General features: G+C 48.4%; 1 protein-coding gene across 1 annotated transcript in view; it reads left to right on the forward strand.

Moving 5' to 3' along the window:
- LOC121837143 (mitochondrial-processing peptidase subunit alpha-like) overlaps positions 1–25,894 on the forward strand; it is an 81,774-nt gene that overhangs the window by 12,987 nt on the left and 42,893 nt on the right. The window contains exons 5-7 of the mRNA XM_042292646.1: positions 1,496–1,598; positions 4,716–4,808; positions 8,083–8,255. Coding sequence (XP_042148580.1) covers positions 1,496–1,598; positions 4,716–4,808; positions 8,083–8,255 — 369 coding nt within the window. The remainder of the gene's footprint in view (positions 1–1,495; positions 1,599–4,715; positions 4,809–8,082; positions 8,256–25,894) is intronic.

Raw genomic sequence — 25,894 nt, forward strand, 5'->3', positions numbered from 1 at the left:
AAAATTCACAGTCAAGGATAGCGCTTTTACGCAGAACGATGAGATGCACGCCATCTACGACGACGATCACAACCGACGCCATGTTTGCGGAATAGAAGCAGCCGGTCCGCGACCGGCATGCAACGCGCGCGAACACTTCTCCTCGACCTGCGATTGGTGTGTCGTTGCGGTTGTTTGTTTCTTTGTTTCCAACGCAGCGGAGAGACGCACGCACGTGAACGACTCGTGCATGCGTCCCTCCGTCGCTATGGCAACTGAAGCCTCTCTCTTCGCTTCTCCCCGCGTTTTCGAGCAACTTCCTTGCCCCGCGAGTGCAGCTTGTGGCTCGCGCCGTCAGCGCCGTTATCTAGTGTCGCACAGGGAAGCGAGCTCGCTGCTCCGGTCGTCGGCGCGGTCGGCGGGCTGTGCCAAAAACCGCACTATAACCGGTATTTCCCTTCGCGCGCCTGCATTTTAAGCGGTATGTAATTACATGGAGTTCTATGGGAGGTAAACCGGTGGTTTAAAAAAACCGCGTTATACCCGGTCCTGCACTATAAGCGGTTACATTGTAAGTGGTCTATAGTGTATTGCTTATAATAATCTGTTTTTAGAGTTTCTTGTCTAGAAACGAGATTATAGTCCAGATACAACGATAATCAGTTGTAGCGATTGTTTAGCTTTTCTCGTTATCGTTATAAGTGAATTGCAGTGTATTCATACTTTTCCAAGTGTTGATTGCAGCGGGTTATCCCGTCGAGGTCGCTTTTTAGGAAGCATCGGTGCACTGCGGGGAAGCCACACCTGCAAAGCTCGCTTCCGCGGGTGTTACTTCTCCTCAGTGACCCCTTGCTGTGTGAGAAACGCACTCAACCGGGCTAACCCGCCATGATCAACGCTTGGAAAAATATTAATATCGGAAATATACCAAAAATACAAACTATACTGTTTAAAATTTCGAATATTTGCACAACACTAAAAGAGACATCATCTGCGTCGTCTTAGAAGGTTGCCAACAAAGCGAATCGAGTAACATTGCCTGGAACTCTTTCTGCGGCTCTTTTCTCTCTGGTTTCTTTCTCATTCTGTTCGGGTTCTCTCTCTCTCTCACTCTCTCTCTGTGGCCTGGGCTTTATCCAGAATGGTCAATGGGGAGGGTTATTGTACAGTTCTGGGATGGGCTCTTGGGGGTGAGGGGGGGAGTGGAGTGTTAATAGATTTCTGTACTTCATACAAGAAATTTGGTGTGGGAGGAGAGATATTGAAGTTTGTTTGGGGGTGTGTATAAATGTCCTTGTTGCTGCTTGCTAGCATCCACCCAGAGGCGTCTCCACTTTGTTTCACTCTTTATGCGAGCAAGGCCGAAGTTACGAACGCGAGTCTGTGTGCCTGGTTGGGAAGCTGAAAGCCCTTAGCTCTCTCTTTTCGTTTCTACCAGGCTCTCACTCAAACTAAGATGGGGTGCGGGTAATTTCTTGACCCTTTGTTTGTGTGTTGGCATCCTTCCTTTGCCCAGAGACACGATGATCTACGCCGCCTCGGCCGATGCGAGGGGTCTTGGACCCGTGGTCAAGCTCCTGGGGGACGTCGTCCTCAGGCCCCTTTTCAAAGAAGAGGAGGTAAGATCACTCCCAAGCTCAATCGGCCTTCGTTTACTCGGAAGGGATCGCGGATGTCATCGCCACCATCATAGTCATCTGTTTTTGTATCCACAAACAACCAAAGGTCCTTTTACCTTTGAACTCGTGCGGCGTTGAACCTAAAAAAGTTTAACTTGGAGGGTCAGCGTGAAAAGCGAAATAATCTAATCAGTTTTAATGAAGCTGTCCAAGGAACTAAATGGTGACCTATCGAGTCGTCGCCACAGATGAGTGTAGAAAACCAAATGTCAGCGTGACTGAAAATCCTGTGTCGGTTTCCTTCTTCGATATAGTTTTCTCTCCTCCTAATGCAGTAGCGTCGGGATTCGTCCGTTACAAAGAGTGAATTAAGCTGGGTGTGTGTAGACTGTTGGTTGCTGTGTGGTTTTTCTTGAGGGTTATTTGAGGTTTCTGGTGGCTCAATAACCACCGCTGTGGCAGTTTTGACCAATAAGAAGTTCACCTTCACCCCCAGCGGTAACAAACCCCGGAATGGCAAATAATTGGATATAACTAGGGTTCTGTGTTTTCGGATAAATCCGAAAAACACTCGCCAGTAAATTTTTCATCAATTAGGATTTGTCCAAAAAACTCTAAATTTCAAGGCCATAATGACAAAAAAGAAAAAAAAGACGAAGTTCAGAAATGAACTTTATAAAATTGCAAGATCAGGGTACAGGGGAAATGAAACTTTAATTTTCTTTGAAATCAAACTACTGGTAGAAGGAGTTTGCGTTTTACTTCGTCAAGGTTAAAAATTAGGAAAATGGTAAGATTTACTCTGAATTTTAGAGAATTGGGAATCTAACAAAAACTCTGATGAATTCCAATTTTTCAGCAAAAAATAAACTCCAAAAAACATCCGAATATCATGGGAAATAAACTCCGAAAACACGGAACCCTAGATATAACGAACCAATTTTTGTCACACACTCCCGCTGGTATGCCTTCAAAGTAACTTTAGCTCACTTTTAACAAACTGGAGCTGGCACTGCACTTATAACGATGATCTAAATTGCAAAAGCTGCAGTAAACAAATCAACATCACTTTGATTTTATACATAATGTCAGAACTATACGGAGTTCTTTTTCAGCCGAGCTTAGCTCTGTGTAGATATTTAGATGGCTTGAAATGAGAAAGTCTCAAAATTGCATCTCGTGCGTCAGCAACGAAGATGACAATCTGGCCGATGCAGTATAACCAGGGTGTGCATTTTCCGGTTTTAACCGAAAAACACCGATAAACAACCGTCGGTGACGAAAATATAAAATCGGTTAAAACCGAAAAACACCGGTGGTTGGATATTTTCACCCTGGTTAAAACCTAAAAACACCGGTCGTTGCTAGTTTCCGACCTAGCGAAACCCTTTCCCCGTAGAGGTTCGTCAAACGTGTTATCTCGTGGATCCTGCATTCTTCCAGTGCTTATACATGGCTTGCAGGTGGCGTCAGTCCGCCCTCCTTTCTGGGGGTCAAAAGCGTCTAGTGAACGCAGTGGAAGCTAAGCTCTCATACGCCTTTCCCCTATTGTGTCTCCATGGCCCCCTTTTGTGGAAAAATTAACGCAGTGGAGGGTAGGCTCTCACGTGCCTTTTCCTCATTGTGTCTGGCCAAGTGATGTCGGTGCAAGCCATGTATTCAGAGGTTGCTGTGGTTCCTGGAAGACACTGCCAACGTCTGTGTCGTACAGGAGCGTGCGTTTTCATAATTGCGGGTTGCGAACCGCAAGGAACGTGGTGCCATGAAGGCATCATGTTCCTTACGTGTAGATGCAAGCATAAAAGTATGCTTGCATCTACTATAATAACCAAGTGTTAGAAATAGTTGCTTCCTAGAGAAGAAGTGTATGAACTATGTGAATAAAATTGGAACTCTCTTTCTGTGATCAATCGCTTTTTTTTTCACCGATATTCACCGATTTTAGCCTCGTCGTGAGACGTTCCACCGAAATACACTGGTGTCTTGAAAATAAATAAACACCGAAAAACATCCGCCGATTTTTCTCACAAATAAACACCGGAAAGTACACACCCTAAGTATAACCACTCGCCCGGCCTCTTCAGCACGTCCCACGTAATTGCACAAGTGTATGCTGATAGGGTGGCCCATCCATGTAGGAACTGACAGAACTAAGATTCGACCAGTGTCTACATACCATAGAATACCGCGCATCCAGCCATTCCACAATAAGCACCCATTCCCAAATTTGTAAGATCTGAGGGAATATGCAGAGTAGTACATTGATATGTAAAGTCAATGCCCGGACGAGCGCCCATCCCCCATTTTTTCGCGATTATCTCTGAATTTTGAGTGCGTGCTTGCCCGGTATTTTAAGGTGTACCTGCAGCGTGAGCCTGCATTCCACATGCTGCCAAGCTACACCGCATAAAATCCCAAACACTTGTTTTTCGGAGGAAAGTTGGCGGAGTTGGTTCTTCAAGAGCCTCTGTCCCAGACGTGTCTGCCAATAGACCCCTTCCGAAATTCAGTTCCATCTGGTGCCTGAAAGGGTGGTCTAACTTTTGCCATACTAATGGCATCAATGAATCTGCAGCCTACAGTATTTTATCGGGCACTCTCACATTTGCAAGTCATTGGCAAATGAGTGTGTGCTCGTCACTGTACAGTTCTTTCTCGATCATCTCTTTCAATGTCGATGGCCACGAAGATGCAGTCAGTCGGAACGAAGCGCCAACCCAGATAGACACTTTGATAAAGTTCTAAACATCAAGGGGCTTTGAAGTTGATTCTGTGCCACTAACAGATGGACTGGGGCCGAGTTATAAAAATAAACGCTTACGCAGCTCTTGCATTTAATTCCGGCTTCGCATCGTGCTAATGTCTCGAAGCCTCAGCTTAGGAGTATCTCTAACATGTTCCTTCATTATTAAACAGAAGGCCGCCATTATAGCACGGCACATATGCCATTTTTCAGATGATGATGGTAGTGGTCAAAGTGGCCAGACTGAATTTGGGAAAGGGTATAAACCGTTGTTTTGCGTAATTTCGATTGCACTTTTCTTAAACCGTTATAGATAAGGAGCTTGTCCGCAGTAAGGGAACCCTGGCGAACATGCATTTGCTCTCTCTTCCCAGGTGGAGAGGACACGGCAGACGATCCAGTTCGAACTGGAGGACATCGATATGAAGCCAGATCAGGAGCAGCTCCTCTTTGAAATGATCCATGCCGTAAGTGGGCAGTTTTCCCAGTTCACTCCGAGCGGGATGCGATGTGGGCGCTAATCGAAGCATTCTTTTGGGCGGTAGCATCAACAGCAGCCAAAGTCGATTAATCGAGCCCCGCAGGAATCCTTTTGCCAATGCCGTTATCTAAAGGGTTTTGTCGTGACAGCACGCATTACAAGCGGAAGTTGGCGCATTCTTGTTGACACTAAAATGGGACTTGGAGCTGCAGTCGATTCCGTTGATAACAAATTTTTTCTGATGCGCATACCTATTACTGTACTGTCGCACCCGTTTACAACAAAGACTGTTGTAACTAGGGGTGTGCGAATATTTAAATTTTCTAATAGGAATATTAGAAAGAAATAGCTTTGAATATTGAATACTGTAAACAACTTTATTTTTGCGAGTTTTGTGAATCGCCTATAATTTGCCAAAAGTAGGTCCCACAAACGATTCCGGTGAAATATAAACACATTGAATCTATATTGAGATTCCGCCGCGTCGTGAAAATTGGAACCTGCGAATTACATATTCCCAAGCTTCAGGTTTGACCTAAATCGCGAAAAATTTTCCCCGTGAAAAATAAGTTGTTTACAGTATGTTTAAAATATGTGTGTACCATTTAGAAACGACAAAAGAAAATATGGAAATACTTTTCTTTTTTACCTTCAAACCCAAAAAAGATGTTAACGAATTCCAGTTAATAAAACTACCTGACTAGGCAGCATATAAGCAATGCAGCTGATAACACAGCTATTATACCTTGACTAGTCATCATCTGTGAACTATACATGAAAGCAGACGAAAGGTGCGACCGATAAGTTATACAGATTGACAAAACTAAAAGTGTACAAAACTGCACATGTTTAGATAGCATGCAAAAATGCAGCCTCTAATGTTGTCACACGAACAAGTGGTAATGACCGTTTTTTAAGAAAATAATTGAAATTGCCCTTGACTAGCCAGCAAGTTAGATATCAGCTGCTGATGCTATTATTGCAAATTATCATGCAAGAAAATAATTGTTCCACATGTTCTGTACATAAGCACTTCCTTTTCTCTGCGAAGAAGCACTCCTGTAGCAAGATAATATCAGGTCATTAGAAAAGTGACTTACGATGCAGACTTGGCAAAACGAAAACCAAAACTGCTCCTTCGTTGTGAGCTAGCGCGTACTGTATTTGTACCATTGTAATGCACGCTTTTTCATCAAAATCGATGCCCCAAAGGTCATGTGTGTTACGATCAAAATCAAACACCGAAAGTGGCTAACCCCATCGCCATCATAACCGTTTGTTTACATTCGCCATTTTGGTATCCGTATCACGCGCATTCTCTTGCATCTGTAAACTCCTGTCTGCCGTTTTAGAATGGAAAACCAAGGGAAAACCAAAAGAAATTTAGACTAAAGGTCATCACGTTGGCGGGAAAGATAACAACAGAGCAGCACTGCATGGCCTCGCAATCCCAGCGGCCCGACGAGCTCGTAAAGGATTGTTTGGAAGACGAGGCGACGGTCCCAGAGGCGACAGTCGCGCACTCGTACAATCACAAGAATCGCGGCCCCTTAAACGCTTTAGACGAAGGCAAGGACTTTACCTCTGTAGGCCTCGAAGAACCATCGTCAGACTCGAACAATGGTGACTAGTGCACTGTATTTATTTTCCTGTTAGCTTGCATTTCATAAAATATGTTCTGAGGTATGTGTACGGCCTTCATTATTTTACCTGTGTGGGAGAATCGGCAGCAATTTCTTGAATATCTGGCAGTTAAATCTGCCTGCGCGTTAGAATGGGGGGCGTTTTAGGATCGTGCAAAGGCGATAGTTCTTTGTATAGTGTAGACGGTGAGGGTTTATAGAAAGATGGCTACAATACCCGTAATTTTGGGCAACTAAACGCGGCTTTTAAGGAAGCTCTTAATGTTCAGGCATGTTCCGCGCGCAGATTATTCGGTATTTGCCCGAATATTCATACATTGTTCGTGCTAGCGGCAGGGTACCAACGGAGACAGCCTTGATTTAAGGGAGGGAGTGACTCCAACCACGGAGATCATTTGCATATTAATGGCAGATGCCCCCGGGCAGTTTGGCGCAAGGGCGCCTGATGGTCGACGCTGCCGCGGTACAGGCAAGTGTGAGGAGTGTGTATTTGTTGATTTTCGATTACTGCCCACTGCCCCATGGGGCAAAGGGTCACTATCGCCTTGCCGTGCCCAGTTCGTTCGACGTCCAGTGAGCTGTCGTTCCCCCGTACCCGACCGTACACCATTCAGAGTCGTCCTTGCGCAGACCGAACGCCTCGTAGGCGTTGTTCGAGCTTCGTTACCAGTGGGTAGAGACTCCATCCACAGAGGCGAGTCGATCGTCTAAAAATCTTTGCTTTCTGCCGCCGTTGAGGGTGCGGCGTTCAGGGGTTCGGCCATGTTGCCGCCGTCACGGGTGGGGAGCCCTGCTCCCGGCTAAGCCTAACTCGGCGAGCTAAGCCTACGCTGGAACGGCTAGGGGCTTAAAAGGTCGAATGAATGTATTTCGCCCCAACATTCTTACAAGGGGGGAGGGGAAGAAGATGGTTCACTAACCGTAGCAAAAGATCAGGGCGATGATTGGTGTACGTAGGTGCAAAATTTTCGCACTTGCCAGCTTCCAAAGAGTGGAGCGATGAAAAACTTGCAAAGGCCCACGTAAAATCAACGTAGGAAAGGCCTGGGTCGGTGCAGTGGCAGTTACATGCAATATCGACTGAGCTGTGTAGCACAGCTTCTCTTGAAGAGTGAACGATTCAAAATGTGTCGGCGAGAGTGGCATGTTATGAAATAAATAATAAATATATTTAGGGGCGGATTGAGAGGGGGTCTGCATGTCCCGAGTCCCCTCTTGATTTTTGCATGTGTAAAATTTAGCGCTTGAAACATGGGAGTGGGGGAGGGGGTTCCTAAACATATGGTACGCTGACCAACACCTGACCCCCCCCTCAGGAAATTCCTGCATCCGCTTCTGAATATATTATTAAAAATAAATGAACAAAAGACAGCTAAAATAAAATGCTTCAAAAAGAGGATAAAATAAATATAAAAAAAAAAGATACTAATTAAAATTAAAATAAATCTAGCACAAATGACAAATGGAGGAGCATGGTTTATGTGAAACCCATTTCTTTGTCAGCATAACGAAGCTTGTATGATTTTTTTAACCTTCCTCGAGGGTGCATAGAAAAGCCCGGACGTGTAGCTCGTATTGCTTGCTGAGAGGGTGCCTCTCCCTTCCTCGTTCCTGCAGGCGGCATACACGGACAACACCCTGGGGCTGCCCAAGCTGTGCCCCCGGGAAAACCTGGGAGTGGTGAACAGGGAGGTGCTGTACACCTTCCTGAGCCACCACTACGTGCCCCAGAGAATGGTGGTGGCGGGGGTCGGGGTGGAGCACGGGCCCCTCGTCGAGATGGTGCACAGGTGGGTTGCCCTCTAGTTGCGAGCTGGAGAGTTCCTCCGTTCGTATCATAAATTAGGCTTTCACCCTGCATCTCATTAAAGACGTAGAATATCTAGGCACGCTTTAATAGTGGAGTTTGACATCGAAGCGAATGGTGGTTTTGGCCAAATATTTTTGAATCTAATATGAAACAGTTCCTCTAAACCTTTTGGTACTGTAACATGCGTAAATGAAAACCCAGCTGAACTTGTGAAGGTTGTTGCCAAGCCTCCACTTGTCCATTTCTAAGATAGGTTAATTTTGGTCTAACTACAGTGTAGACCGCATATACTAACGTATGTCACGGGAGTCGCAAAAATCCGCACTATAAGCGGTACCGCGCTATAACCAAAATATAAATTTTTCAGGCCAAAACACATGCCATAAGACAACTTACCTTTGTAAAATAATTTATTTTATGTTAGATGAAAAATAAAGCTTAGTTTGAGGAAAGTCTTCATTTCACCAGACTAGTGCACTTCTCTCTCAAATGTGTCACACATTTTGAAAGAAATGAGCGACTTTCGCCTGGCGCAGCCTTTTAACGGCGTCGCGGGTTGCGGACGGACGTTGTGAGCGCTCAGGATTGCTAACCCTAATCACTTTTCTCCGGTGATGAAAACGCGTGAAAATTCGCATCCTTTATACGGTACGCGCCAGTAATACCTTCAACTTGAGCACAGGCATGAAATGCTCCAAATAAGAAATCCGGGCGATGTTCGAAAACACAAATGCTTAGAAAGCACCACTGTAGTCGAAGTAAACAAACACAACGACACGGGCGTTTCTGCCGTCTTGAGAGTGCCACCACGACATCGCCGCACGAGTAGGTGGATCTTCCCTTCTAGTATGTGCTGGGTTATCATAGCGACACAACGCAAATTCACAGTCAAGGAAAGCGCTTTTACGTGGAACGATGAGCTTCCACCACGCCGTCTACGTCGACGATCACAACCAACGCCATGTTTGCCGGTAGAAGAAGCCGGCCCGCGATCGGCATGCAACGCGCGCGAACACTTCTCCTCGACTTGCGATTGGCCTGTCGTTGCGGTTGTTTCCAACGCAGCGGAGGGACGCACGCACGTGAACAACACATGCATGCGTCCTTCCGTCGCTATGGCAACTGAAGCCTCTCTCTTCGCTTCTCCCCGCTTCTTCGAGCAACCTCCTTGCCCTGCGAGTGCCGCTTGCGGCTAGCGTCTTGGGCTGACGCCGTTATCTAGTGTCGCACAGGGAAGCATGCTCGCTGCGCCAATTGGTAGGCGCGGTCGGCAGGCTGTTCTAGAAACAGCACTATAACCGGTATTTCCCTTCGCGCGCCTGCATTTTAAGCGGTATGTAATTACATGGAGTTCTATGTGAGGCGAATCGGTGGTTTAAAAAACCCGCGTTATACCCAATCCTGCACTATTAGTGGTTACGTTGTAAGTGGTCTATACTGTATATTTATTGACTGCGGCCTCCGAATGTTCAAGGCCTACATTGGGATGGCAAGTAAAGACTCATTTGACATAGAATTTAAACCTACCAGGATGCCCAACTATGCCTAATAGAGGAAATTTATAATATTCTTGCTATATGCAAATATGTCTTCTTCATTCATGTATGATTAGTGCAGGTTGTCTGGACATCTCTGCTTAAACTACCATATTTACTCTATTCTAAGCACGCCCTTTTTTTTTACACCCACAATGTTCAAAGAGGGGGGGGGTGCTTAGATTCGGAACATGCCCCAAAAATACGAAATTTGCACAAGAAATATGAATTTATTATAATCAAAATGAAAGAATAAATGTTCTAAAGGAAATAAAGACTGGAGAGTAGCCCGCTTGCCATCAGTTTGCACCACGGTCGACTAGTCGCTCTCGCGACTAGTCATTTGAGGATGATGTAGGTAGGGTGCAAGTTTCTCACCTTCGGCTGTGATGCACAGCATTGCAGTCGCCCTTCGCTTCTCATAGCCAGTCGTACGCACTTTTACTTCTCGGGCACCTACTTCGTTCACGGTGCACATCCTTGGCGTGTTGATGTACACAGGGGTCTCATTGGCATTGCCGATCTGCCCGAGTCCGTAGCAAGATTCGCGATGCAGCTTCATCACATATTGTGGAAGTTGACAAGCTTGTCCTCGAAGTCCAGCGGTAGCTTCTGGCAGATAGTGGTGCCGCGTCTCAAAGAGAAACCGTCCCTCTTCATCATCCGCTCCACCCAGCCTCGGCTTGCGTGGAACGCCTCACTCAGAACTGTTCAGCAGCGCCGTGATTTCTGTTTTCTTCCGCGTAAGAAATAACCATTCTCTTGAACTTCATCGTGTATGAAGTTCTCTTTGCGCTTATGACGGACGATTTCCGCGAACCACGGGCACACAGTGAACGGAATAGGATTGCGAGGCCAACACGGACGAATAGGCTTAACAGGCTAAACAACCGACTGCTACAAGCGCTAGGAGACCAAACAGACAAAACTAGGGATGGGCGAGTATTCGGTTCTTATGAATAGCCAATCGAATTCTGTTCTATTTGGCATTCACTTCGAATGGAATTTAAAGGCAACTCGGCCAAAACTCGAAATGAAAGAAATTACTTGTACCGCTGTAGTGACACAAAATACTGTCACGGGTGGTGACCAATAAACAAGAAATAAACAGGAATAAATAAACGTTTAATGTGGCGAACTTGTGCCAAAAATAAAAGGGTACAAAAGATAATAAGAGAGCGTTGCGGGCGTCGAAGTCGGCGTAACAGCAGAGTCGAACGCTGGGGCAAAAACTGACTCCGCTCGCCTTGCGGAATCCCTTATGTACCCTCGTGGGTTTCTGGGTCGTTCGGCGTAGAAGGTTCGGTGTGTAGAACATTCTAACCTCGAATCAGCAAGACGGTTTTCGAATTCACTAGAACATCAAATTACATTGTCAACAAAAATGTGTAGTCGCGGCCAGGAATCGAACCCTGGCCTTCTGCGTGGGAGGCAAGCGCGATAACCGTTAGGCCACGCGCGCGCTGCCTACTTGGCCAGCTGCGTGCGCGGCATTACTCCCCCCTTTAAAAAGTGCATCGCCCCGATGCAACACAAAAACAAAACGAAGCAAATAAAACAACGGTAAACTAAAGGGTCATTTGGAACACATAAGGTCCACAGTCCTATCGAGCGTAATACGGCTTCAGTCGCACGACGTGGACGACCTCAGGTCGTGGTGGGCGGCGTGACGATGTTCTTGTTCCGTCGGGCATCACCTCGTAGTTCAGCTCGCCGAGGCGACGAAGTACCTTGTATGGTCCAAAGTACCGTTTCAGCAGTTTCTCACTGAGGCCGCGGCGACGGATGGGCGTCCATACCCACACCCTGTCTCCGGGCTGGAAGTGAACGTCCCTGCGACGAAGGTTGTAGCGGCCCGCGTCGACGCGTTGCTGGTCTTAAACCATGAGTCGGGCGAGCTGGCGGACTTCTTCTGCGCGTTGAGCAACCGCCTGGGCGTCGTCGCTTTCATTGTCAGATGGCTCATGGGGCAGCATTGCGTCCAGCATGGTCGTTACCTTCCGACCATGTACCAGCTGGAAAGGTGTGAATCCAGTGGTCTCTTGAACCGCCGTATTGTAGGCGAACGTGACGTAGGGCAACACCTCGTCCCAAGTCTTGTGCTCAACGTCGACGTACATAAAGATCATGTCGGCGATTGTCTTGTTGAGTCGCTCCGTCAGCCCGTTGGTCTGCGGGTGGTATGCGGTGGTACGACGGTGGCTGGTGTGACTGAGCCGGAGAATTTCTTGGGTCAGCTGTGCCATGAACGACGATCCGCGATCTGTAATCAGAACTTCGGGAGCGCCGTGCCGGAGGACAATGGAATCGAGGAAAAACTTGGCGACTTCAACCGCAGTCCCCGAAGGAAGGGCTTTCGTTTCTGCGTACCGCGTGACATAATCTGTGGCGACGATTATCCAACGGTTTCCCAGGGTCGACGGCGGAAAAAAACCAAGTAGATCCATTCCGATCTGCTGAAACGGTGCAGTTGGCGGAGGAATTGGCTGCAGGAGACCTGCCGGCTTTGTTGGCGGTTTCTTGCGTCGCTGACACTCGTGGCAGGATCGGGTGTAGTGGTGGACGGTTTTGGGGAGCTTGGGCCAGTAATACATTTCACGAATACGGGCCACTGTCCTGCTGTATCCAAGGTGTCCGGATGTCGGGTCGTCGTGACATGCTTGAAAGATCTCCTCTCGAAGGTCGGTCGGGATTACCAGCAGCCACGGCGAGTTGTTGTCCCCGAAGTTCTGTTTGTAGAGTACACCTTGTCGAATGGCGAAGGTTGGCAGGGCTCGTGAGAAAACACGGTGCACGGTACTCACGCGCCCTTCCAGGTGCTCCATTAAGGTGCGCAGCTCCGGATCGTCTCGTTGACGTCGTGCCATGTCATCGGTGTTCACTGCCCCTAGGAAGCACTCGTCATCGTCGTCGCTGCTGCCGGGAGGTGTTTCGAGAGGGGCCCTCGACAGGCAGTCAGCGTCGCTGTGCTTGCGTCCCGACTTGTAAACCACAGTCATGTTGAACTCTTGTAGCCGGAGGCTCCATCGAGCGAGGCGTCCTGACGGGCCCTTGAGGTTCGCAAGCCAGCAGAGCGAGTGGTGGTCCGTGACTACGCGGAACGGGCTTCCGTACAAGTACGGACGAAACTTCGTAATTGCCCAGACGACCGCAAGGCATTCTTTCTCAGTCGTGGAGTAGTTTCTCTCTGCCTTGGACAGTGTCCGACTTGCGGAGGCGATGACTCGCTCGGTGCCTTCTTGTACTTGAACTAGGGGTGTGCGAATACTCGAATATACGAATTCGAATCGAATAGAAGGTTCCCGAATAATTCGATTCGCGAATCGAATTCCTAGTATTTGGTCACTCGAATATTCGATATATTCGGCCAAGGACGCGCGGTCGCCGCGGAGCTGACAAAAAAAGCCGTTTTTCCCCCCGATGTAAGCGCCGTGTTGTTAGACAAACCATGCGAAAAACAGCTCTTGGTCCTACCATTCCACAAAAATCTAACACGCACAGGTTAGTAAAAAGAAAAGTAACGAACGCCACAAACTTTATAGTATGCAGATTTACTCAAGATCGTGATACAACCTACCCTTGAATCACAACCGAAACATCCCGTTTGCGCCGCTTCCAGAGAGGAATTGTTGGGAGGCCGAAATCCCGCGCCATGCCTAATTCTTTTCACGAGTAAAGCCCCTCGTTTCAAATTGAAGCACCGATGTAAAACACACTTGCCGCACTCACAGAAATCGGCGACTGCACGATCACAGAAAGAAAACCACGTTAAACACGCCGATAACACCAGCCGAGTTATCGTCGTCGTTCTTTCGGAACCTCAAGCCACAAATTCTGATTCGGAACGAAACGGAACGGGAAAATAGTGTGCCTAGATTTGAGAGGGTTTCCAACCGTTCGATAGCCGCGTTTGAATTACGAACTGCGAGAAGGTGACGAAAAAACGAAAGCGTCGATCGGGATCAGGCAGGCAGGCAGGCAGGGCAGGGAGAGTAGGCATCGTTGCCCTTCTGTTTGCTCGCCTTTTTCCTCGCGACAACACAACACATGCGCACTTACGACCTATCTGCACTGGAGCAGTCTCCGTGGTTTCACTTTCGCTTGCTCCCTCTTTTAAATCAAGGCTCTCTAAAACAGGATAGATAGACGGAAAAATGGATGCATACCAGCAGTTGGACGGTGTCTTGCGCCACCTAACCACGCCTTTTTTTTTTCTTACTTCAGATTATATTGTTTAAGCCTGTTTACTAAGATTTAACACCTATCTGTTTATTTACGTGAAATAACATCCCGGGTGCCCTTTTTCTTTCTTAAGTGAAAACCAAATATCGCAAAATGCCCCTTTTCTAAAATATGCAAACATTTATAAAAAAAAAAAAAAAAAAAGTCGCGGTGTTAGGTTGGGCTTAAAAAAGGCATGCGTGGCTGTAACTTCGGTTTTTTTTTAGACGTTTAGGGAAGATAGATTATATTTGTGCCATAAAATTGGATCTTTAGTGCCCAACATCCAACAGCAACTGCTTTAATTTTTTTTTTCACCAGAATTTTTTTACATTTTAGCTTTTTTTCTGCACAAGATGCATATTCTGCAACAGGTGCATACACTGCACATATAATAATCTCATTCGCAGCACACTTTGAAGAATTCCTACAAATAAAATCACTATTCGATATTCGATTCGATATTCGGCTTTTTTTTCTTGATTCGATTCGGTATTCGATTCGAAAACTACTATTCGGTATTCGCACACCCCTAACTTGAACTAGTACCGCGCCAAGTCCTGCGTTACTTGCGTCAGTGTGAATCTCGGTGTCCGCATCCTGATCGAAATGTCCAAGAACCGGAGGCGTCTGGAGTCGTCGCTTCAGCTCGTCGAATGCTTGCTGCTGTTCCTCGGCCCATTCGAACCTCTCGGCGTCCTTCGTGAGGTTTGTGAGTGGTGCGGAAATCCTTGCGAAATCCCGAACAAAGCGACGATAGTAGGCACAAAGTCCAAGGAATCTTCGCACGGCCTTCTTGTCTGTCGGCGCTGCAAATGACGCGACGGCTCGAGTCTTCTCTGGGTCGGGGCGAACGCCTTCGTTACTAACCACGTGACCTAGAAACTTCAGTTCGTCATAGGCGAACCGACACTTTGACGGCTTGAGGGTGAGTCCGGCGGTCCGTATGGCTTGAAGAACAGCACGGAGTCGTCGCAAGTGCTTGTCGAAGTCGCTGGAAAACACTACGACGTCATCGAGGTAGACGAGACAGCTCTGCCACTTCACTCCTGCCAGTACGGTGTCCATGACACGCTGGAAAGTTGCTGGCGCCGTGCATAATCCGAAGGGCATCACCTTGAACTCGTACAGCCCATCCGGCATGACGAAAGCTGTCTTCTCTCGGTCCCGTTCGTCGACTTCGATCTGCCAGTAGCCGCTCTTCAGGTCCATCGATGAGAAGTATCGAGAGTGGCGCAGCCGGTCTAACGTGTCGTCGATGCGGGGAAGTGGGTAGACGTCTTTCTTCGTCACCGCGTTCAGCTGCCGGTAGTCCACGCAGAACCTAAGCGTTCCGTCCTTCTTCTTAACCAGTACGACTGGAGAAGCCCAAGGACTGCTTGATGGCTGGATTATGTTGTCGTTCAGCATCTCTTGGACTTGCTCCTGGATCACCTCCCTTTCTTTGACGGAGACTCTGTACGGCGATCGATGCACAGGGCGCGCGTCGTCCTCGGTAACGATTCGGTGCTTCGCAACGGCAGTTTGGCGCACCCTCGACGACGTCGCAAAGCAGTCGCGGTACTCGGTGAGGAGGTTAATCAGCTGCCGTCGTTTTGGGCCCGAAAGCTTAGGGTCAATGTCAAGCTGCGCTGGCGACTTACTGCCTTGCTGAGGTGGTGATGATTCTTCAGCAATCGCGGCGATTTCGGCGGAGTTCCGAAGTTTCTCGACGTGGCCCACAGCGGCACCTTTTGTGAGGTGTTGCGTTTCATTTCGGAAGTTCGTCACGAGGACCACAGTCCGCCCATCCTGAAGTTCAGCTACTCCTCTTGCGACGCCTATTCCTCTTCCCAGGAGCAATTGAAGGTTGCCTTCCAGGACAACTTCGCCGCAGGTAGCTGTATCGGCCACGACGGGTGTGACAACACTTGATCGCGGTGGCAGGTTCATGTTGTCGGCAGCGACTCGGATGGCGGCTGACGCTGTTTGGGGTTTCTCTAAAGGTGGCACAGGGGTTCGCAGCGTCAATCTGTTTTCACGAAGGTCGATGACGGCGCCATATTCAGACAGAAAGTCCATGCCGAGAATGACGTCTTTGGCACAGTCTTGTAGAATGACAAATTTCACAGGGCACGTCTCCCCATGGATCTTGACGCGAGCGGTGCATCTTCCAACTGGTGTGATCAGATGCCCTCCGGCGGTTAGTATTTGAGGTCCATCCCACGGCGTCGTCACTTTTCGCAGGCGGCGAGAGAGCCTCGCACTCAAGACTGAGTAGTCAGCTCCGGTGTCCACGAGTGCCGATGCGTCGAGGCCGTCAATAACAACGTTTAGGCTGTTGGACACCGTTGCAGGGACGTCGGTACGATGCTGGGCGTCGGTAGAGTGGGAGCGCTCCGGCATTTTTGGAGGCTGTTTGCTTCCGTCGTTTTCGGCAACGTCACCTCCAGGCGTTGCCGCACTTAGTTTTCCCGGCGACGCAGGGGAGATAGGCTCTCTCGGCGGGGTCGTTGCGCTGGCAACGCTGAACGTCGTGGCGATGGGGAGCGGGCTTCACGGCGGAGAGACGACACTGGGGAGGGCGAGCGTCGGAGGTACTCCTCAATGTCGCGAGGGCGTTCATCGTATCTTGGGCGCGGGTCGCTCGGGTGGAACCCGCGCAGCCCCAGTTGTCTGTAGGGGCATCGACGGTAAATGTGGCCGGCTTCACCGCAGTGATAGCACAGGGGTCGTCGATCCGCTGTCCTCCACACGTCGGTCTTTCGTGGCGCTGCCTGTTCTGGGTAGGCGTGCGCCCGATCTTCCTGGCGTCGGGGAAACTGCGGCGCTGGAGGTTCACGTCGGGGTGGCGCGGTGTACGTGTGAGCAGGGGGCGGTGGTCGTCGGGTCGCTTCGGCGTAGCTCAGTGTCGGTTGTTCGGGAGCGGCGTTGACAAGAGCTTGTGGCTGCAGCGCCTTCTGAACTTCTTCCCGGACAATCACGGCGATTGAGGGCGAATTCGGGCTTGTGGCAGCAGGAAGAAGCTTCCTGATTTCCTCCCGCACGACGTCCCGGATGATGTCGCGGAGGTCCGGGCCGGTGCAGCTGGAAGTCGAGAAGGCAGCGACGCCGGGAAGTCGCTGGTAATGGGAGGCCCGTGCTTGAAGGGCCCGTTCGATGTGTGTGGCTTCCTTGACGAAATCTTCGACGGTGGCTGGGGGGTTGCGGACAAGGCCTCCAAAGATGGTCTCTTTCACCCCTCGCATCAGGAACCGCAGCTTCTTCTCGTCAGGAGCGTTTGGGTCGGCGCGGTTCATGAGGCGGAGAACGTCCTCGACGAAACTTGTGACGCTCTCGTTTGGCCCTTGGCTTCTTGCTTGAAGAAGTTGCTCGGCCCGCTGACGTCGCTGCTGGCTGGCAAACGTGCGTCGAAGTTCCGTCTGCAAGTCTTGCCACAACGAAATTGACGCTTCGTGGTTCTCGAACCAGGTGCGTGCCGTGCCTTCCAGAGCGAAGTAGATGTTCTGAAGGCACTGCTCCGGAGTCCATGCGTTATGGCGAGCAACTCGTTCGTAATGTTGCAGCCAATCTTCAACGTCCTCGTGGACCTCCCCGTGGAATGGCGTCGGAGTCCGGGGTGCGACGGGAAGGTATACGACGGCAGCGGCGGACGGGTTCTGCGACAACTGGTTGTCCATCGTCGGCCTCGTTGGCTGCCTGGTCCGGGGTGGCAGAAGTCCGTGTTCCGGGGGTAGACCTTGGGTGCGGCGACTGGATCGGGTCTCGATCTGGTCTTCGCTCGGTCCTCGGGTGGCTGGGTCCGGACTTGCACTGCGGGAACTCGGAGGGGAGCGCTGCACGGGCATGCGGGTACCCCGCACCTCCACCGAAATGTCACGGGTGGTGACCAATAAACAACAAATAAACAGGAATAAATAAACGTGTAATGTGGCGAACTTGTGCCAAAAATAAAAGGGTACAAAAGATAATAAGAGAGCGTCACGGGCGTCGAAGTCGGCGTAACAGCAGAGTCGAACGCTGGGGCGAAAACTGACTCCGCTCGCCTTGCGGAATCCTTTATGTACCCTCGTGGGTTTCTGGGTCGTTCGGCGTAGAAGGTTCGGTGTGTAGAGCATTCTAACCTCGAATCAGCAAGACAGTTCTCGAATTCACTAGAACATCAAATTACACTGTCAACAAAAATGTGTAGTCGCGGCCAGTTATCGAACCCTGGCCTTCTGCGTGGGAGGCAAGCGCGATAACCGTTAGGCCACGCACGTGCTGCCTACTTGGCCAGCTGCGCGCGCGGCAATACGACCCCAGCCAAAATATTACGTCCGTGGGACGCCGCATTCTCAACTAAAGTAATATCCCGAGTCATCGCCCATCCCCGAGCCATCGCCCACCCCATTTTTTGGGCCAATATCGATTTCCGAAAAAACACCGAGTCATCGCCCACCCCTTCAAATACCCCAGCGCGGACTCTGCGATCCGCGAACACTCATCCTACCCGAATGACGCGGCCGCGGACCTTACAGTTGGAGGACCTCCGTGACAAAGTAAAACGAAGGAGGGAAAGACACTTCTTTTTGTTTACGCATTTTCTCCCTGAGCGACCCCAAAGTGGTCGTGTATCCGTGCGAAAAGAAAATGTGGAGATAACAAAACAAGAGTTTGTTAATGTAACCGCGGAGTATTAAGTCAAAGTCTGTCTCCGCCGAAGTAAGGACACCGCGAACCCGCTCCTTCTTCCCGCCCGTCGCGACCGCGGTTGTGCAATATTTTAGGCAAAGCCAACGCGTAAATAAAGCTTTGCTGGAACGCCCTACACAGACGTTTGCAGAGCGTCCCAACCGTGCATTGATAGCCCGCCATGCACGGACGCACGTATGTACGCACCAAACAAGAAAGTTGCGCAAGAGGTTGCGATTGACAAGGCGCCCGACTTGGCCCGACGCCAAAGTATTTGCCAACGCGACAGCGGCTTTCCCGCTTTCCCAGGATTGCTCTTGGTCGCTTCTTTGGTCCGCTCGCTCGCTCACTCGCTCGTTGCGCCTGGTCGGTTTTTCTATTTTCTTGTAGACTTTTCTTTTTTTTTTACTAACTAGGAGAACATAGTGGTGACATTCTTTCACGGAACAAACGTTCGCGCTATATGCAGATTGGCGGTGTTTCTAGCGCGTATGCAAGCAACGGACTTCGCTATAATAAAATATTCTTTCGTGAGCATTCTTTTCTATAAAACAATGAAACTAAATCGAGTTTTGAGTTTGATGTATCTCTTGTGCATCAGCGCTAGATACGCAGAGAAAAATAAGCGGTTTTTTCTGCTTTTTTTAAGTGTTTGTGCTCACCCACCGAGACATGGCCCACCCCACTTTTTTAATGAATTTCAGGCGGTAGGGGGGTGGGCGATGACTCGGGATATTACGGTAATGCCGATAATAAAAATGCGGCCCACCGCGAGCCGCTGCTCCTTAGCGGGCGGCCAGCGAGTTTCCGATCGCTAAAGCAACATTGGGCCGTGACGTCAGTATCATTCTCTTTTTTTCCTCCGGTCCGGGCGTTGCGCGGAGTGCGCTTCTTTGAGCCGCTACCACCGCTACTTCGGCTTGTGATTGGCGTGTTTAGCCATTGCTTTTGTCTGTAGCCCGTGTAGCTTTGGTATAGCCTTTTGTTTATTTGCTTGTGAGGACTCCAAGACTCGTTTTAGCGAGCAACTTGGTGCACCCAAGACTGCCCAGCTGTTCCTCGAAAGGTGCCGAGTGCAACTTGTAGTGCTGTGGGCTGCTCAAACAACCCGTTGCGCAACATGGAGGTGCTTTTACACAAGTTTCCAACAGACCGGAAATTGGAGAAGGTGTGGATGAACGCTGTTTGACGAACGTTGCCCGAGGAAAAAAGAAGAAAAAACAGACGTGTACAGCACACGTGTGTTCGGGCGCCGCGGTCCGCGCCGGAGAGCCTCAAAGCTTCGTGTCTGGGACTGACCGGCAGCGCGGAAGCGAGAGGGTCCCTAGTACTGTACGTCATTGGCAGCGCGGCATAGAGCAACGCCGCTTTATCCACGAAGCCCCGATGACAATTTAGGCCTAGCGACGAGTACAGAAGACCACGCACACGGCGACAGCTGCCGAGTACGGCACCAAACGAGTTCACTCGTTTTCCAGCCGCTAACTTTTAAGTATACAAGCGACGAGTACGGCATAGCGCACTTACGGCGGCGGCCGCCGAGTACGGCACCGTACGAGTTCACGGGTTTTCCAGTCGCTAGCTCTTGGGTATTCACACTAACTCTTGCTACATATGCTGGAACAACCACGTATACAGAATTAAAACAAAATCAGCTTACCTCCTGTCTTTAGACGGCTAGCGCAAGAGAGGTAAGTGCTGCTCGGCCTGCGTACTCGTTGAACGAGAATGTTCCTGACGTCACGTTCTCATAGCGGATTGATTTCCAATGTTGCTGGGTCTTCGAGCGGCTAGCTCCGGTTTTGTTGGCCGCGCCCCAAACAAAACTTTGAGACGTCGATATCTTTAAAACTACGCACAATAACGAGAAAAAAAATTTCACCTAGCAATTCAGGGACGCTGACTGCACTAAAAACAGTCATAATCCCAAAATTGAAAGTATGGACCGGAGTTGCCCTTTAAGTATTTGACAATATAGAATTATTCGGCAATATTCGCAACTCCAACGCCCATAGGTGGCGGGTCGGTAGTTCCAAGATGGCGGAAGAGACGGGGATAGATTCTCCAGGATATCCCGTGCGCCTGCTCGCTGACGCTGTTCATCGTGCTAAAAATGATTTATTTGTCTACAAATGCGAAGCGGTTAGGGAGGGATCATATTACAGGTGACGGAGATGCTGATGCACGTTAAGAAAACGAGCATGCTGTTATTTAAAAGTTGCAGAAGCCTCAAAGTGCGAAGCTTTGTGGTGAGCGAGCGCGTTTTAGGCACCGGCCACGTTACTGTTTGTGGCAGAATATTTTCGAAGGTGATGAAGATATGCTTGCGCTTTGCCTGGCCATTAGTGCGCTAAAAAGAGAGTTGCGAAAGGTGACCGTCAAGCTTTGGAAGAGCAGCAATACACAGTATTGATGTCTTCGCGTCACAGCCTCTCAAATCGCTGCTTGCCGTTCGGTTTTAGTGTATTGCAACACGTAATCAAACTGCTCTATGGTTATTGATAAAAAGTTTATTACCGCAGTCTACCATACGGTGTAGCATTACAACCACCAGCTCGCGCTGCGCCTTTGAAGCACAATTTTCAGTGCGCGCCAGAAGCGTTGCCGTGCTCATCACTCTAAAGAAAAAAATTAATGTTTTAGTCCTTACACCCCTTGTCACATATACGACACTCCAAAACTTCAGTTCGCCATGCAGCCCACTGACGTCAAACTGATGGCCCCAACTTTTACAAGAAGCTTGATGACAGCGCAATATAAGATATTAAACAGCTAAAGTACGCATCAAAGAGTCCGGAAAAACAAAACAAAAAACCACCGCAGTTTTGCAGTAGGGCCAAGAAAACCCCGATTACTTTCTTTTTTTTACAGTCATTTACACCTACTTAAGCTATTTTAATAAGTTGCACAACTCGGCTATCAAGCCGCTTGTAAAAGTTGGTAGCGCCGGTTGAACGTCAGTGCGCTGTACGCCCAACTGAAGTTTAGGGGTGTCGTACGCTATGCAAAAGCTGTCTATTAACATAATCGGCATGTTTAGGGGTTTTATTTATTGCTCTGTCAAAAAAATATTTTAATATACCGTACATTTGTTGCACCGTGTTATTTGCAACATTGCGGTCCCCCGGCCAAAACTGCGCAATCTAAGCTCCCGTCACAAACGGCTGGCTAACACAGACGCGCTTAACCTGCTTCGAACATTTCTTTTTCTGCTTTGTAATTATCTGAAAGCAAGTACGGGTATTCTGTCTTTTAAAGGTGCTTGGAATAAATGGTCATGTTCCTTGGAACGGCCTTAAACGCAAACCCATTCCCGATTTGTATTGGTCGACATACCGCTGCGCGACGAGTTTTCTCCTAGTTATGGCAAAGAATAGACTTTCCGTAGACCGTACTGTACAGTTCTTCATTATTAGCGGGAGCGTTTTCCGTCACGTTAAGCACAGATTGAGCTGGCGGCCATGCACAAGACCAGAAATCCGCGGCGTATGCGATACACGAAAAGTCCCTAATGAAATTAGACCTCCCGGTCCTTTGTGCAAGGCTGTTGCAAGGCGGAGCACAAGAATTCCTTTTTTAAAGCGCTCACTTTTTACGTTAAAACGGCTTCACGCATCAAAGCCGACAGTCCCTGCCACCATTTCCGCGCCGCCACCGCCGCTGCCGTCCCCGCTCCTCTGGTTCTCCGTTCGTCCGCGGGAGGGCGAGCGGCGCGCTGGAGTTGCGAATAGAATTATTCGACTTTTCTAAATACAGTCAAACCCGACTATATCGAACCCAATTACATTGAATTACACCTTATACGGAGAAATGTTTGTGCACAGTAATGTTACAGTGATAATATATAGCAAAAACTATGGTTGCATCGAACAAAAATAGCAGTCGCTACCGATATATCGAACTGCCAAGAGCGCCGTTTTTCTCTGCAAGCTGGCTTTCCCCCAACGCCTGTGGCTGCATTGGGGGAAAGCCAGCTTGCAGAACACGCTGTTTCTTTTTTTTTTTTTTTTTCCCCGGGCAGTTGCATTGACTGCAGGGAAGAAAAGAAAATATAGCTTTTGCGGAGGGAGTGAAGAGGAGGTGCTCCGTGCTTCCTCTCTCTCTCTCTCGCAGAAGAAAATATTATTTTTTCTTCCAAATGGTTGACTTGGCCGTCCTGAAAAAAATAATAAAAAGCCAGCGTGTTCTGCTAGGTGGCTTCCTCCAACGGAGCCACTTGTTGTAGGGTAAAGCCAACTTGCAGAGCAAAATGGCGCTGTGCAGGAGAAACTGTTCCCGCTCGAACGTGCTCCGTGCTCTCGGCATAGTTCAGCGCTAATGCGTGAATATAGAAGGCAGCAGCCTCAGCATTTTGGAGTCCGTCGATAGTGCAGAAAAATATTGTTATCGCGGATGCGATGAAGAAAAAGCAGTAGAAGATGCAAGAGTACTTCATTGCGTATTATTTCAGCAGAAAGTGGATTTTTCAGAGTCAAATTTATTAAAACTTTTATATTGAATTACTTGCTATATCGAACTGGTAGACGATTTCTTGCGAGTTCGATATAAACGGGTTTGACTTACTCTGGCTCGGATATCCGGCCAGGTGGCGCAAGCTTCCTACCATTTTGACCATTTCGTGCTCCCGAACTCAATACACTTGAAATTAACAATTACTGTACTTCTAATACCAAATAAAGGCAAATATAAAACTATAGTTCAAACATATCTTCTGGTATTTGTTGCTTGTACTATTCGGACTAATCGATTCGAAATTATTCGACCAAAATCCCTATTCGCTTCGAATTCGATTTGGATCCAAAAATTCACTATTTGCCCATGCCTAGACAAAATATATTCGATAGAGGGTACGGCAACGCACCCTCTTTCGCAACCTGCACGGATGCGAAAGTGGAAAATGGTGGTATGTGCTGCCATCTATTAACTGACATTGAAACCAAGCGCCAGCGGCCGTTCGTGACTCCGGCGCTCAATGATACCGGCGTCTCCGATCTCAAATTTCTTGTTGGGAAAAGGGTGCTTACATTTGCATGCAAAATTTTTTTCAGGTGTTTATGTTTGAAAGTGGGGGGTTGGGGGGTGCTTAGAATTGCGAAAATACGGTATACATTTCGTCGTTTACCCTGCGACTGGGGTGTTTTTTATAAGAGCAGAAGTAACAGAAAAAACAGACAGGTCTCAAACTCAGCTACAAGTTTATTTCAACAACCTCCTCTTATATAGTTTGTTCTCGTCATCATCAACCAATCACATACGACTTGTCCTCTGCACCGTGACTTTACAGGTTCCACTCTATCACAAAAGAAGCGGACACTCCCAACATTTCCAAGTGAAAAGGTTCTAGCAGAAGATATGCCTCACAAAGACTTCAAGCAACTCTTTTGTGTCCTCACAATAAACAGGACAACAGTCCACGACAACAACCCCACTCAAAACCGGTCACCTCCAAAATTATAGAAAACACACAATACCCTCCAATACACACCACAGACAATACACACCAAAAAAGCCTTTCAAGATGACTAAAAAAAAAAAACCCACTTAAAACTGTAAAAATTACTTGCAGCGGTTCCCTATTTGCATGGAAGGTTGACTAATGCAATTTCCCAACGATGTGATCCTAATTGTTTCTCTCACCACCCTTTTAACATCGTTGCTTTCCTTAACAACTACATCCGTTCCAGGCCAATCCGTTGTGCAGTTTCTACACTCCTCCAGATGCTTAGCCAACTCCGAATTTGCTGCATTATTTTTAACATTCCTTTTGTGTTGTGTTAAACGATCGTTCAAACACCCAGAGGTTTGGCCTACATACTTAAAACCACACGCCAAAGGAACCTCATACACCACGCCTACGCTACACGGCACCGACTTTTCCCTATGCGCCTTCTGACAGCCCCTCTGAGCCGTTTCAAAAGGTGTCAATCTATCTAACCTAAAATCCGTGCTGAATACGACATCCACGGCATATTTTTTTGCACATGCTCTAAGATTGTGGGACACCTCGTGAAAATACGGAACCACAGCGTACCTATTCCTGATTTCTTGCGTCTTCCCCTTTTTCTAGCTGCACTGTAGGGCAATCTGCCTTTTGATGTACTCTTCCCCATAGCCTGCCATTACCAGTCTTTCCCACTGGTTTTTTGGTGCCTCCGGCCCATAATGCATTCATGATCTCACCAAAGCATTACTAATCAAAGATCTGACTACCCCGGCTTTTACATTTTTCGAGTGACAGCTACTCTTTGACAGAACCGGTTTGGGGTTTTCCTTCCCATACTCCCAACAAAGACCTCGTTCCAAATGTAAACGCAGGTCGAGAAATTGCAGGACCTCGCCCCTTGGCCTCTCTAACGTGAATCTCAACTCTGGCGCCGCTGACCTTACTACTTGTTCCAAAACTTGGTCCAACCCTTCCTGAACAGAGCAAACTAAAATATCATCCAAAAATCTTTTCACAAAACACTTTGGAGACACCTCTTCTACCTTGTCATACACTTGTTGGTCCACCGTGTTTAAGTATATTTCCGCTAACAAAGGTGCTACAGACGAACCTATACAGACTCCCTCTTTTTGCACAAAAATTCGACCTTCGGATTCCAATACCATTGACTTTAAATAAAGGTCTAGCACCGAAAGAAAACTATCCACCGCTAATCCTGTTCCTGATTGAAGCTTAATAAGGTTCCCTTCCAAGGCAATCCTCACTCTATTCATTAGTCTGTTTTTCTCTAAAGAGTAATATAGGTCCTTGATGTCCATGGAGAATACCGCGCACTTCCTTCCGTGAAACTTTTCCATTACTTCAATCAACTCACTAGAGTTCCTTAAGGCAATTGACTTCTCCAAATTAGCTAACTTCAAACCCCGCTGTAAGAAGCATGAGACCACCCTCTGCCACGTCCCATTCTCGTTAACAACGGTACAAAGGGGCATTTCAATCTTATGATCCTTCAAAAAGAATTTAAGGTTGAGCGTTGAACGCTTGGCTAATTAGAAGGGCCGGCGACGACGAAAACGTTGGCGACGACGGCGACGACGAAAACTTACGTAGCACTGGACAAGATGGGACGTCGGATGGCGGAGTTGGAAGCCGACGTTGCGTTCTTCAGGACGTGTCTGCGGAAAAAGTATGTGGACCCGCTATTCTTCAAACAACTGGCCGCCTCCGGGATACCGTGGAAGGACAAGAGGAAGGTCATCAAAGCCT

This window comes from Ixodes scapularis, unplaced genomic scaffold (assembly GCF_016920785.2).
Source record: "Ixodes scapularis isolate PalLabHiFi unplaced genomic scaffold, ASM1692078v2 PGA_scaffold3__209_contigs__length_174095766, whole genome shotgun sequence".
Lineage (NCBI taxonomy): Eukaryota > Metazoa > Arthropoda > Arachnida > Ixodida > Ixodidae > Ixodes > Ixodes scapularis.